Source organism: Loxodonta africana, chromosome 3 (assembly GCF_030014295.1).
Source record: "Loxodonta africana isolate mLoxAfr1 chromosome 3, mLoxAfr1.hap2, whole genome shotgun sequence".
NCBI classification, from domain to species: Eukaryota; Metazoa; Chordata; class Mammalia; order Proboscidea; family Elephantidae; genus Loxodonta; species Loxodonta africana.
This window is the reverse complement of record NC_087344.1, coordinates 204,377,256-204,392,472: the sequence shown is the minus strand read 5'-3', so window position 1 is coordinate 204,392,472 and position 15,217 is coordinate 204,377,256. Positions and strand designations below refer to the sequence as shown.

The following is a 15,217-nucleotide window of genomic DNA, read 5'->3' as shown; positions in this document are numbered from 1 at the left end:
AACTGATTTTTGTATGTTAATCTTATATCCTGTCACTTTGCTGAATCCTTCTATTGGTTCCGGTAACTTTCTTGTGGAATCTCTGGGATTTTCTATGTATAGGATCATATCACCTGCAAATAGGGGTAATTTTACTTCTTCCTTACTACTTGTCATTGTTAGGGGCCGTTGAGTTGGTTTGACTCATGGAGACCCTATATACAATTAATAATTGTTGATATGTTTGAGCCCATTGTTGCAGCCACTGTGTCAATCCATCTCATTGAGAGTCCTCCTCTTTTTCGAAGACTCTCCACCTTACCAAGCATGATGTCCTTCTCTGGGGACTGGTCCGTCCCGATAACATGTCCAAAGTATGTGTGACAAAGTCTTGCCACCTCACTTATAAGGAGCATTCTGGCTGTATTTCTTCTAAGACACATTTGTTTGTTCTTCTGGCAGCCCATGGTATATTCAATATTCTTCACCAACATCATAACTCAAAGGCGTCAGTTCATTGTCCAGCTTTCACATAAATATGAAGCAATTGAAAATACCACGGCTTGGATCAGGCACACCTTAGTCCTCAAAGTGACATCTTTGCTTTGTAACACTTTCAAGAGGCCTTTCAAAGCAGATTTGCCCAATGCAATACATCATTTGATTTCTCGACTACTCCTTCTACGGGTGTTGATTGTGGATTCAAGTAAAATGAAATTCTTGATATCTTCAGCCTTTTCTCCACTTATCATGATGTTGCTTATTGGTTCAATTGTGTGGGTTTTTGTTTTCTTTATGTTGAGGTGTAGTCCATACTGAAGGCTGTGCTGTTCAATCTTCACGAGTAAGTACTTCAAGTCCTCTTTGCTTTCAGCAAGCAAGGTTGGGTCATCTGTGTATCACAGGTTGTCAATGTTGTTGTTGTTATTAGGTGCTGTCAAGTCAGATCCGACCCATAGCGACCCTATGCACAACAGAACGAAACACTGCCTGGTCCTGCACCATCCTTACAATCATTGTTATGCTCGAGCCCATTGTTGCAGCCATTGTGTCAATCCATCTCGTTGAGGGACTTCCTCTTTTCCACTGACCCTGTATTCTGCCAAGGACGATGTCCTTCTCCAGGGACTGATCCCTCCTGACAACATGTCCAAAGTATGTAAGATGCAGTCTTGCCACTCTTGCTTCTAAGGAGCATTCTGGTTGTACTTCTTCCAAGATAGATTTGTTCGTTCTTTTGGCAGTGTATGGTATGCATATTCAATATTCTTTGCCAACACCACAATTCAAAGGCGTGAATTCTTCTTTGGTCTTCCTTATTCATTGTCCAGCTTTCACATGCATATGAGGCGTTTGAAAATACCATGGCTTGGGTAAGGTGCACCTTAGTCTTCAGGGTGACATCTTTGCTCTTCAACACTTTAAAGAGGTCCTTTGCAGCACATTGGTCCAATGCAATGCGTCTTTTGATTTCTTGACTGCTGCTTCCATGGGTGTTGATTGTGGATCCAAGTAAAATGAAATCCTTGACAACTTCAATCTTTTCTCCGTTTATCATGATGTTGCTTATTGGTCCAGTCATCAGGATTTTTGTTTTCTTTATGTTGAGGTATAATCCATACTGAAGGCTGTGGTCTTTGATCTTTATCAGCAAGTGCTTCAAGTCTTCTTTGCTTTCAGAAAGCAAGGTTGTGTCATCTGCATAATGCAGGTCTTCCTGCAATCCCGATGCCCAGTTCTTCTTCTATAGTATAGCCTCTCAGGTTATTTGCTCAGCATACAGATTGAATAAGTATGGTGAAAGGATACAACCGTGATGCACACCTTTCCTGACTTTAAACCACTCAGCATCCCCTTGTTCTGTTCTAACAACTGCCTCTTCATCTGTGTACACATTCCTCATGAGTACAATTAAGTGTTCTGGAATTCCTATTCTTCACAATGTTATCCATAATTTGTCATGATCCACACAGTCGAATGCATGTACATAGTCGATAAAACACATGTAAACATCCTTCTTGTATTTTCTGCTTTCAGCAAGGATCCATCTGACATCAGCAATGATATCCCTGGTTCCACGTCCTCTTCTAAATCAGGCCTGAATTTCTGGCAGTTCCCTGTTGCTATACTGCTGCAGCTGCTTTTGGATGATCTTCAGCAAAATTTTGCTTGCGTGTCATATTAATGATATAGGTTGATAATTTCTGCACTCATTTGGATCGCCTTCCTTGGGAATGGGCACAAATATGGACCTCTTCCAGTCCGTTTGCCAGGTAACTGTCTTCCAAATTTCTTGGCATAGATGAGTGAGCACTTCCAGTGCTGCAGCAGTTTGTTGAAACATCTCAATTGATATTCCGTCAATTCCTGGAGCTTGGTTTTTTGCCAATGCCTTCAGTGCAGCTTGGACTTCTTCCTTCATTACCATTGGTTCCTGATCCTATGCTACCTCTTGAAACATTTGAACATTGACTAATTCTTTTTTGGTATGATACTCTGTGTATTCCTTCCATCTTCTTCTGACGCTTCCTGTGTCGTTTAATATTTTCCCCATAGAATCTTTCAATATCACAACTCGAGGCTTGAATTTTTTCTTCACTTCTTTCAGCTTGAGAAATGCCCAGTGTGTTCTTCCCTTTTGTTTTTTTTTTTATCTCCAGCTCTTTGTACATGTCATTGTAATACTTTACTTTCTCTTTTCTAGCCGCCCTTTGAAATCTTCTGTTCAGTTCTTTTACTTCATCATTTCTTTCTTTTGCTTTAGCTGTTCGACGTTCAAGAGGAAGTTTCAGAGTCTCCTCTGATGTTCATCTTGGTCTTTTCTTTCTTTTCAGTGACTTCTTGCTTTCTTCATTTATGATGTCCTCGATATGATTCAACAATTCATCTGGTTTTAGGTCATTAGAGTTCAACATGTCAAATCTATTCTTGAGATGGTCTCTAAATTCAGGTGGGATATACTCAAGGTCATACTTTGGCTCTCGTAGACTTGTTCTAATTTTCTTCAGTTTCAGCTTGAGCTTGCATATGAGCAACTGATGGTCTGTTCCACAGTATTGAGCTTTTCCATCATCTCTTTCTACAGATGTAGTCGACTTGTGTCCCACAAAGCTCTTAATTTCTTCATTCTTTTTTCTGATTGTTCCTCAAACAAATTAGCATTGAGATATTCGTCCTCTAATTTGCTGATTCTTTCTTCTATTGATTCTATTCTACTTTTTTTTTTTTTTAATGGTGTAGGGTGGGTTCTAAACTTCATCTTTTTTTTTAAATTGTGCTTTAAGTGAAAGTTTACAATTCAAGTCAGTTTTCCACACGAAAACTTATACACACGTTGTTATGTGGCCCTAGTTGTTCTCCCTACAATGTGACAGCACACTCCTTCTCTCCACCCTGTATTTCCTGTGTCCGTTCAACCAGGTCCTGTCCCCCTCTGTCTTCTCACCTTGCTTCCAGACAGGAGCTGTCCACACAGTCTCATGTGTCTATGTGAGCTAAGAAACATACTCCTCACCAGTATCATTTTATGTCTGGAGAGTTGGCTTCGGGAATGGTTCTTCGATTCTACTTCTGTGTCCTTCCATTGAGTTATCCATTTCTGGTATTTTATTGTTACTCTTCTGAATTTCTAGTTCTTTTTGTATAGTTTCTAAATATCTATTGAGTCTGTCATTTTGTCCTTGTACTACCTTCCTGAATTCTTCTAGGCTTTTGTCTGTATTTTCCCGGATCTGTTTGAGGATACTAAATATAAGTCTTTTAAATTCCTTCTCAGGTAATTCTATTATTGCTTCTTTCCAGGGAAGGTTTTCTTTCCCTTTATCTTACTCACTTTTATGAGCCATCTTACCCTGATTTTCACAGGATTTGTTATTGTCTGCTGTCTCTGAGGCACTGAGGTGTTATTTAATTTATTTATGTGTTTATTGATTAATAGTATGTTTGTTTTGTCCTGATTTTTTGTTTTGTTTTGATATATCGGAGTGGGCAGAGCAGGTGTGCTTAGCTGATTGCTCATCTGGTGGCACAGGAATTTTCAGCAACTGTTGCTGGGTAGATGGGGCAGAGGTGGGCAGGGCTAACGTGTGTCACTGTTTACCAGGTGTGTGGGTGGCTGAGGACAGGCTTCACAGGCACAGGCCACCACCTGTTGTCCATTCATTGGCACAAGATCACATGATGGCATTTGCTGGATGTGCAGCGTGGCAGGCGGGGGGCGTTACAGGTTACTGGGGGCGTGTAAGTGCTCTGCTGCTGCCAGATGGACAGAGTAGTGGGTTGGTGGTATGGTGGATGCTCAGCAGTATAGGAGTACTTACTGCCACTTGCCAGGTTGGCAGGTGGTGGGTAGGGGGTGTGGCGGGTGACCAGCACCACAGGAGTGCTTACTGTTACTTGCCAGGTGGGTGGGGCAGCCAGTGGGGGGATGTGGTGGGTAAGGCAGTGGGCCAGGGGTGTGTGGCAGACAACCAGTGGCATGAGAACACTCTCTGCCACTCACTGGGTGGGTGGGATGGTAGGTGGGGGTGCGACAGGTGACTGGGGGCATAGGAGTGCTCTCTACCACTCGCTGGGTGGCCGGGGCAGCAAATGTGGGCACGGGGGTGGGCGACTGGGTGTGTGGGAGTGCTCTCTGCCACTTTCAGAGTGGACAGGGCAGTGGGTGTGAGGGTGTGGTGGGCCACTGGGCATGTAGGAGTGCTTTCTGCCACTGACTGGGTAGATGAGGGTGTGACAGGAGACCAGGGGTGCAGGAGTGCTTACCACTTGTTACCAGGTGGGCAGGGTGGCAGGAGGGGTGGTGAATGGGGTTGGTGGGGATAGCCTGGGGGGACTCATACACAGTCCTCAGTTGGGCAGGATGGCAGGGTTAGGGGAGTTAGTGTCACTAATCACCAGGAGGGTGGGAGAAGGGGGAGTATGCTCCATGTGTCACCAGGCTTGGGTGCCTGGGCACTTCCTGTTGGCTGCAACCAACAATAGGGACCTAGTCCAAACCAAGTGTGAGGAGTAGGGGACTGCCTGGAGGTCAGTTGGGTGGGGCATCTCCTGCTGACACTCTGCGAATATATTAGTGCATGTGTGCCACTCATCCTTAAAGTCAGGGACTGTTGCTGGTGAGTAGTCCTCTCTCTGGCTCCTCCCTGTTCTGTGGACACCAGGATCTCTGGAGCTCTCACCCTCCTTCCTGTACCTTTCTTCCTTAGATTTGGCTCATGCCCTGCTCACCTTGCTTCACTCCGGGTGCATTTACACAGTTTCTCTGTCTCCTATTGGGAGTTCTGTGAAGCTGCTTTCTTGTGCTCCTCACCTGGGAGGCAAGCTGGCTTTGTCTCAAGATGGCCACACTGTGCCATGCTGACTGGCAGGGCACCTCTACTCTGTATCACTCCACCTTTGCTGTTGTCATTCAGTTTCTTCTTCCAATGGTATCCAGTCTAATTCTTTATCCTTTCATTTGATGCTTAGGGTTCCAGGATTGTCATCTGTATCTGTTTCACTTGGTTTCTCAGGTCTTTGCTACGGAGGAATGGCGCGACTAAGCCACTATTTTGGGCTGTATCACTGGGTGAAGTTTTGCAAGGCTCTATCCTGGTTCCGGAGTCCCTGGGTGATGCAAGTGATTAATACTTTTGACTGCTAACCAGAGGCACCTTAGAAGAAGGTCCTGGTGGTCTACTTAAAAACCCCAGCCATTGAAAACCCTAGGGAGCAGAGTTCTGCTCTGAAACACGTGGAGTCGCCATGAGTCTGAATCAACTTGATGGTGGCTGTGTTTATTTTTATTTTTTTAAATCTTGGTTTCACAGGAAAGAGTGTTGTTATGTTTGACAGTGGTTGATACAGGACTAAGAGTCAGTTTGTGAGATATTTGCTGACTCAATGCATAATATAATTTTTAAAAAAGACTCAAGCCTTTAGCTAAAGAAGATAAAACGAGAAGGATAAAATTTCGGGCACTTATCAAATACCGGGAGAACTCTTTGGACTGGGAACCGATAGCCATAGGCAGTGATCATTTGCCTAGTATACAGGATTTGCTGATGGCAGAATTCGAGAAACAGGAGGTTCTAACTAGAGTATTTGGGATTCTTGTTAAATAAAAATTTCTTGACATCACGAGTTATTGAAAGAGAGTGGTTGTCAGGCATCTTTCTCTAGGGGGGGAAGGGAAGGGAATCAGCATTTATTAAATACCTGATATTCTTTTATATATATCATCTTCTTTAATCTCTAATGCTGGATAAAACTGGAATTCCCATTTAATGGTTAAGTAATATATGCAAGTCCTCATGGCTAATAAGTGGGAAAGCAGATTTGACCTCAATGTTGGCCTTAATTCCTCTACCTAGGTTTGCTCCACACTACTATGCTGCCTCCCAGAAGAGTTTTTCTCCCCTTTTATAGTTCTTTTTTTTTTTTTAAGCTTTACTAAGGTATAATTGACACATACACCGTACATATTTAAAATGTACAGTTTAGTAAGACTTGACATGTGTATACATCTGTGAAATCATCACCATAATTAAGATTGTGAACTTATCCATTATCTCTCCAAATTTTCTCATGCCCCTTTGTCAGCCCTCTCTTTGCTTCCTCCCTTCCCAGGCCCCCATTTTTTGGGAACTGCTGGTATGCTTTCTGTCACTCTTGAAATTAGTTTACATTTTCTAGAATTTTTATATAAATGTAATCATATACTATGTACTCTCTTTTGGTCTGGCTACTGCCACTCAGCATAATTATATTGAGATTCATCAAGGTTATTGTGTGACTCAATAGTTCATTTCTTTGTATTGCTGTGTGCCATTACCCCATATATACAATGTATTTTTGCACAAATAAAGTGCACTTTCTACATTTGTTTGCCAACCGCATCCTCCCTCCACAAGGTATTTTCATAAGAGCAGCTATGCCAATTTTTTTCTTTTCGGCAAACAAACATAGAAGGTGCACATTGTTTGCATAAAAACATGGTAAATACACCACAATGTGTTTATTCATTCATTGTCGATGTGTCCATCAAAATTTGCTTCTAGTTTCTTGGTTATTACAAATAAAGCTGTTATGGGCATTTGTGCACAATCTTTGCATGGACACAGGTTTTCATTTCTCTTGGTTAAATACCTAGGAATAGAATGACTGGGTCACATAGGTATAGGTGTAGTTTTAGGTAGGTTTATGCTTAAGTTTTTAAGAAACTGCCTAGCTGTTTTCTAAAGTGGTTGTACCATTTTGCACTCTTACCAGCAGTGTAGGATTGTTCTAGGTGTGCCACATTCTCGCCATTTGGCATGGTCAGTCTTTTTAACTTTAGACATTGCAACAGGTGTGTAGGAGCCCTGGTGGCACAATGATAAAGTGCTTGGTTCTTAACTGAAAGGTCACTGTTTTGAATCCCACAGACACTCTGTGGGAGAAAGATGTGGCAATCTGCTTCTGTAAAGATTTACAGCTTTGGGACTGTCTAAGGCTGAGTTCTCTAGAGAAGCACAACCAGTGAAGCATATATATACAAATATATATGGAGAGATTTATCTCAAGGAAATGGCTCACACAGTTGTAGAGGTTGGCATGTCCCAAATCCGCGGGTCAGGCATCAGGCTGCAGGCTTCTTCCTAACTCATGTGATTGCAGGGGCTGACAAACCCAAAATAAGCAAGTCAGTTGGAAGGCCAGCTTACGGGGTTGTGGGAGCTGCCAAATCCCAAGATCTGCAGGTCAGGTGGCAGGCTACTGGCTCATGTCCCAAGAACCAGGAGTCAGAGGATGATGAGTCAGATGCGGTATACAGAGAGAGCTTTGCCAGGACATCCACATATATGGGATGCAGGCCACACCCTCCAAGAAACTGACTGGCTTTCAACTGATTGGCTGCTTACATCAGATTACAAAATGGAGGATGATTACATAATATCTCCCAAACCACTGAGAATCATGACCTAGCCAAGTTGACAGAACCTTAGCCATCACAGCAATCCTATGGGGGAAGTTCTACTCTGTTCTATACGGTCACTATGAGTCAGAATCGGCTTGATGGCAATAGGTACAGGTACAGGTACTGTGCTGTCTCATTGTAGTTTTAATTGACATTTTCCTAATGACTAAGGATGTTGACCATCTTTTTGTTTGCTTAGCAAATTCTATCCACATATCTTCTTTGGTGAAGGGTATTTTGTCCTTTTTTTAAAAAATTGGGTTGTTTGTTTTCTTATTGCTGTTGGGTTTTGTGGGTTTCAAAATATTCCAGATACAAAATTATTATAAGATATGTGATTTGAAGATATTTTCTCCCAGTTTGTGAGTTGTCTTTTCATTTTTAAAAGACCCTGCGTACTCATTCATCTAGACTGGTTTAGGCCTGGTTCTGTGTAAGGCAGTAGGATTGATTGGATGATATCTCAAAAGCCAATTCAGTCTTAATAATTTATACCTCAGACTATGATGATTATTGTGAGAAGAGCTCTTGAAGTTTCACCATGCACTTGCCTTCCTTGAAAATTTATGAAAAATGCTACCAGATTTAGGAACTGCTTTTGAAAACCGATTGCTAAAGAGTAGACACAAACCAAGAAGAGCATCAAAACCAAAAGGATTCAGCAGGAAACATTGAGGACCCAAAGAAAATTTGCTCTGAATGTGAGACCCTGCTTTTAGGAAGCACAGCCCATGCCACATGCAAGTGGGTCTTTCAGGCTGAGCTCATGCCTATTTTTACCCAGGAGGAGACCTGCCTGCTGGAAGGGCTAAGGACTGAATACTGTTGGAACTTCTCTGTTAATAAATGCTTTTGTCCGGTGGCAGCTAACTTTATGTGAAACTGTGAAGGCAGCAGAATTGGACTTCCCTGACATCTATCTACCTTCCTCTTCAGTGACTCTTCCCCTGCCTTTGCCCCCAGTGGTCAGTAGATGCCTTCCCCAACTGTCTTGATAAAAATAATCTGAGCTCAATCAAGCCAAAGCGACAGGCACTTCATAAAATGCCTATTCCCCAGGGCAGTATTTTAAAAATATACACCAGAGTTATCTAGCCTACTGCTAATTGGACAGTCCATCATGTTGTTTAAACATTTTATATCCTTAATGATTGTTTGCTACTAAGACCTTCTGGTATTTATCTTGTGGCACACATATGCACATATTTCTGTTAAGTATGCATCAGGAATGAGCCTGCTGGGTCATAGGACAGGCATATGTTTAGCTTCAGTGGATACTGTGAAATAGTTTTCCAAAATGGTTGTCCTAATTTGCACCCCCAATTTACGTATTCTCTAATTCAGAAATGAATGAGAGCTCTGAGTGCTTCACATCCTCACTAATGTTTGGCTTTGTCGGTCTTTAATGTTACTCATTCTGGTGAATGTGTAGTAGTACTGAATTACAGTTTTAATTTGAATTTCTATTTTTATTTTTCTCTTTTTATCGATAGCTAGCTTAATATTCTCCTCTGGTCAGGGAATATTCTCTGTACAATTTCAATCACTTAAAATTTGTTGATATATGTCCAGTCCAGTATATGGTCTGTTTTGGTAAACCTTTCATGAGCACATAATTAGAATGTATATCCTGCAGTTACTGGGTGCACAGCCTATAAATGCCAATTAGGTTAATTTTGTTTATTGTTTTGTTCAAACTTCCTATATTCTTAATAATATTTTGCCTTATTCAATCAATTGCTGAGTTTTAAAAAAAATATAAATGAGATCAAGATTGTGGATTTATATTTTTCTTCTTAAGCTTTGTTTTACATGTTCTGAAGCTATGTTAGGTCATAGGAATGTAAAATTATTATATCTTCAAGTGAATTGAACCTTTTATCATTATGGTATGTCCGTCTTTGTCTCTAGTAATGCTTTCCTTAAAGTCTACTTTTTCTGAAATCAATATAGCTTTACTAGTTTTCTTTTGATTAATGTTTATGACAGAGCCTCTGGGACCACAGTTTTGGTGGTTCCTCCAGTCTCTATCAGAGTATTACGTCTGGTCTTTTTATGCGAATTTGAGTTCTGCTCTGCATTTTTCTCTGGCTCTGTCCAGGACTCTCTGTTGTCAGAAACCTATTAAATTTTTGAAAGGATCGTCTTTTCAAAAGAAATCATGAGCCTTAAAAAGGCTTTGGCTGTTTAAACCTTAAAACAGCCCTTGGGCCCCCTAACTTTCATGAGCAGGAAACAGTCTCAAAAGCTATACAGCCTTCAAGAGATATGCTTCAGTCTCACTTCAGATGTAGCTGTGGAGAACACTGGACAAGGAAGGCAGCCCAGAAGATGGGGCTAGAGATCACAGAGTACAGTAGACAAGGGAGATCCTCCAGAGAGGAGAATCAAGGTCAAATACAAGAAGTTACCCCATTTTGGGGATAGACAGACTCATCCAAACTGATGACCACTGTGTTTCCCATTTCTTCTCTTATCAATTGGGAGCTGGTCAGACCATGAGTTGTTGCATTCAGACCTGAGGGGCAGGATGCACCCCACCTGGAGAATCCAGCCCTTCAATTATACGCTGCAGCAGCTTTCCTATACGGTCGTTATGTGGTCGTTATAAGTCAGGATCAACTCCACGGCAGCTGGTTTTTGTTTATGATTAGGAGCCAGGTCTTCTGCTCCCTGATGAGTATCATTTATGACAAGAAAATGGACACATACCCACTATTGCTTTAGCAGGTAATTAAGCATGAAATTTCTTTGATGTCTCACAGTTTTTCTTAAAAATTCATGCAGATTTTTAAAGTTCTTTTAGTGTCAGCATGGTATTTTTTTATTTTGTTTTTTGTTGCTTTTGTTGAGAACAGCAGAACATACACCAGTTCAACAATTTCTGCATGTACAATTCAGTGATATTAACTACATTCTTCAAGTTGTGCAACCACTCTCACCTTCCTTTTCTGAATTGTTCCTCCCCCATTAACATAAACTCATTGCCCCCTAAGCTTCCTATCTGATCTTTCTGGTTGCTGTTGTCACTTCGACCCCATATAGATAGTTCTTAAAAGAGTATGGTGCTCAAGACAGACATTCTTTTCTAGTTCAGCTGAACTATTGTTTGGTTTTACGAAGACTTCAGGGGATATTTTGGGTTTAAGGTTTAAAGATTATCTGAGGGCAACAGTTTTGGGGGTTTATCCAGCCTCTGTGGCTCCAGAAAGTCTGGATTCCATGAGAATTTGAAATTATGTTCTGTATTTTCTCCCGTTTGATCAGGATTCTTCTATAGAATCTTCGATCAAAATGTTCAGTAATGGTAGCTGGGCACCATCCAGTTCTTCTGGTCTCATGACAAAGGAGGCAATTAGCCAGTATTCCATTTCCTCCTCCTACTCCTGACTCTCTTTTTTCCTCTGTTGCTCCAGGCAAATAGAGGCCAACTGAATGACTGCTTGCAAGCTTTTAAGACCCCAGGCACTACACAACAAACTAGGAGATAGAAAAGAACCACTAAACACGATATTAGGCCAATTAACTGGGATGTCCCATGAAACCATGACTCTAAACTTCCAAACCAAGAAACCAAATCCCGTGAGGTGTTTGGTTGTATTATACATAAGCAGCCTTAGCAGGTGCTGTTGTTTTGTTGTTCATGTACGTTTTTTATTCTACTCGTCATGAAATAAAAAGGACTCTCCAGGAAGATGCATCATGTTTATCTGCCCCTTGGCACACTGCCACTTGCTGCTGGGTTTGTACATATCCCAGTTTGGAAGACACAGTTTGATGACAGATGCAAAGTTATTCTAGTACTAGGGCTCTGGTTCTACAGGCCTCTTCCCCTTCTAATCACTTTTCTTAGAGTCTCTGCTCTACCATCCTCATATCCATTACCATCGACCCATGGTGACCCTATATGACAGTGTAGAACTGCCCCAAAGTGTTTCTAAGACTGTGATCTTTACAGAAGCAGATAGCCAGGTCCCCTCACCCCTCACTCATGGTAACTCCATGCACAATAGCCAACAGAGCCAGACCATTGTGATCTATAGGGTTTTCATTGACTGATTTTTGGGAGTGAATCTCCAGGCCTTTCTTCCTAGTCTGTCTTAGTCTAGAAGCTCTACTAAAACATGTTTCAGCATTGTAGCAACATGCAAGCCTTCACTGACAGACAAGTTGGGAGAATTGAACCAGGGTCTTCTGCATGGAAGATGAGAATTCTACCGCTGAACCACCACTAACCTCTACCACTGTCCTTGCCCCTTCCCCCTTCCTCCTGTCCCCTTCCCTCTCCCCTCTCCAGGTAGATCTGCCAAACTCCTGTTCACTCTTTAAGGCTCAGGTCTAGCATCATCTCCTCCAAGAAGCCTTCTTTTCCAAGTCAGGTTTTTCCCTTTCCCTAGACCCTAGACATATTTCTAGCGGTTTCCATGCAACACTGCAATGCATTCTGTTTGTACATTTGCTTCCTTCAGAGAGTATGACATAATGAGTGTTCAGTATTTGTTGAATGAGTGAACTTAAGGTGGTGGCTGTGGACACCCTAGGCCCCACCTCACATCATCGTCTCTAGCCCCTGTCCCCCACGGTAGTGGGGGCTGTAAAGGTTAGTGAATGTACACTTACTGGCTGGGCGAGGGGCTCCGGAGGTACCGGGCCTGCACTGCCCTCACATCAGCTTCATCCTCTTCACTCGGGACTACCTGCTCCTCCTCTGGGTCCCCACTGGTCGCCATGACAACCTCTGTAAGTTTGGTAGGAAAACGGCAGTAAGGGAATCAGGTTCTAGAGGTTTTAGGGGAGAGTGTCAGTGGTGTTCCCTCATTGGGGCTAGGACTGGGAAGTCATCGCATACTAATGCCTTGTGTTTTCCAAAGTAATTTCACGATACAATTTGTGAGATACACAGGGCAGGTATTACTGTCCCCATCTGCCAAACAAAACAATGACAAAACAGGTGAAGAGATTAGCCCTGGTGGCTAAAAGACCTGAAGGGAAAATCCAGTTCGTATTGGGCACAATTTCTTTTACCAGAACACCAAGTAGCACACCCCAGCTGTGTTAACAGCCCACCTAGGGGTCACAACATTTAAGGAGTGACAACTTGGCTCCTTCCACAGATGCCAGTAAGGAAGCAGTGAGGTGAACTGGAAGTTCATCTTATTATGACTAAACAGGTTGAAGAACTGAATTTCCCAGACTAGAGGGTCAAACCAGAATGATTTTTTCGTGAGGTTCCTGGGTGTGGACACACACACACACACACACACACACACACACAGAGGCATGACCACATTCATGCACACATGCACACACACATATACATACTCACATATACTCATGCACACTCACATACACACATACTCACATGACCACACTCATGCACAACACTCATTCACACACACTCACTCATATTTACACACTCACATATACTCTTTCTCTCACACACATATACTCTCACACACACAGTCACATATACTCTCACACATACAGTCACACACACTCACATATATTCTCTCACACACACAGTTGCACACTCACATATACTCACACGTAGTTACACACATTCACATAAACTCACACACATAGTCACACACATATACTCACACACACAGTAACACACACTCACATATACTCACACAGTCTCACACATATACTCTTTCACACACAGTAACACACATTCACATATACTCACACACAGTCACACACACATATAATCTCACACACACAGCCATACACACTCACATATACTCTTTCACACACACGGTCACACACACATGTAATCTCACACAGTCACACATGCTCACTTATACTCACACACACAGTCACACACTCACATATACCCTCTCTCACACACAGTCATACACACTCACATATACTCTTACACACACAGTCACACACACTCACGTATAATTACAAACACAGTCGCACACACTCACGTATAATTACAGTCACACACACTCACGTATACTTACACACAGTCACACTCACACACAGTCACACACACTCACATATACTTACACGCACAACCTCACACACTCACATATACTCTCACACACACAGACACACACACTCACATATACTGTCTCAACACATCCAGTCACACACACTCACATACACTGTCTCTCACACACACTGTCACACACACTCATATACTCTCTCTCACACACACACAATCACACACACATATACTCTCTAACACACACATACTTGTACACACATGCCCACACTCATGCACACCTCTTTTGTCTCTACTGGGGGAGGTGCATCTAGCCCTCTTCACCACTCTTCACGAGTCTGACCAAGGCCATGGGAGTTGGGTCCTTTGGCTCAAGCACCTCCCCACAGCCTATTAAAAGATATGAAACCTCCCAACAGTTGGTCCCAGTCATCATGGCTGGGCCCTGACACATAGGACAGAGCTGCTGCCCCTTTGTTTATAAGTCTCGGCCTCAGCAAGACAAAATGAGAAGAAGCACACTCACCACTGGCCTTCCTGTGTCTCCACACCAAGGGGCAGTCACTTGAAGGCTGAGGGACCCAGATTAAATGGCCAGAAGCTCTGACCAGTGAGAGGGACCAGCCTCTCTCCTCTCTCTTCAGTATTTCTTCTCCAAGGGGCAGGACAGCTGTTCACAGGAAATCTTAGCCACTCTCTAAATTTAGCCTCTGACCCTAAAGGCTGGCAGATTGCTGGGAGGCAGGAATGCTCGAGCAGGACCCAGACCTGAAAGCAGGCTTTACTTAACTCTTTCCCTCCTGTCTGATTCTCCAGACACTGACATTTAGCATCAGAGTTGGAAGAAGTTCACATTTTGTAGACAGAGAGGCCTAAAGAAAATGTTTTCAATGGGCTTTCTCTCCATACCCTTCTGCCTGGGGCTGCCTATTCAAATTTCTTCCAGAAGGTAGTCTAAAGCCAAGGATCTAGAAGAATGGATCAAGCTTTACCTCAGCCACATGTCAGCTTAGGGGCGCCTGGGAAAAATGCCAGGTATATAGAATGGGCAGGGTCTCATGATAGGAGTTGGAAGGGTACCTGGGTGTGACTGAAGAGTAGTCATTGTTTATGACCAGGGTTACGTTTATTTTAACAGAGATATCTCTGGACAGTAAACTGGGTGGTTGAGATCTGCCCCCCTCAACACACACACACACACTCACACCCCATAATGGTGACTCTGGGTGATATAAAAATTCCCTGATCTGCATAAACTTTAAATGAGCTCATGACACACCTCACCCCATTACATCACTCCCCGTCATCACTATGGTCAAAGCAAAGCTCAATGGCTCATTAGTTCG

General features: G+C 42.7%; 1 protein-coding gene across 1 annotated transcript in view; it reads right to left on the bottom strand.

Moving 5' to 3' along the window:
- STYXL2 (serine/threonine/tyrosine interacting like 2) overlaps positions 1-14,248 on the bottom strand; it is a 43,874-nt gene extending 29,626 nt beyond the window's left edge. The window contains exon 1 of the mRNA XM_003415218.4: positions 12,539-14,248. Coding sequence (XP_003415266.1) covers positions 12,539-12,648 — 110 coding nt within the window. The 5' untranslated portion in view covers positions 12,649-14,248. The remainder of the gene's footprint in view (positions 1-12,538) is intronic.
- Between the last annotated feature and the right edge of the window lie 969 nt (positions 14,249-15,217).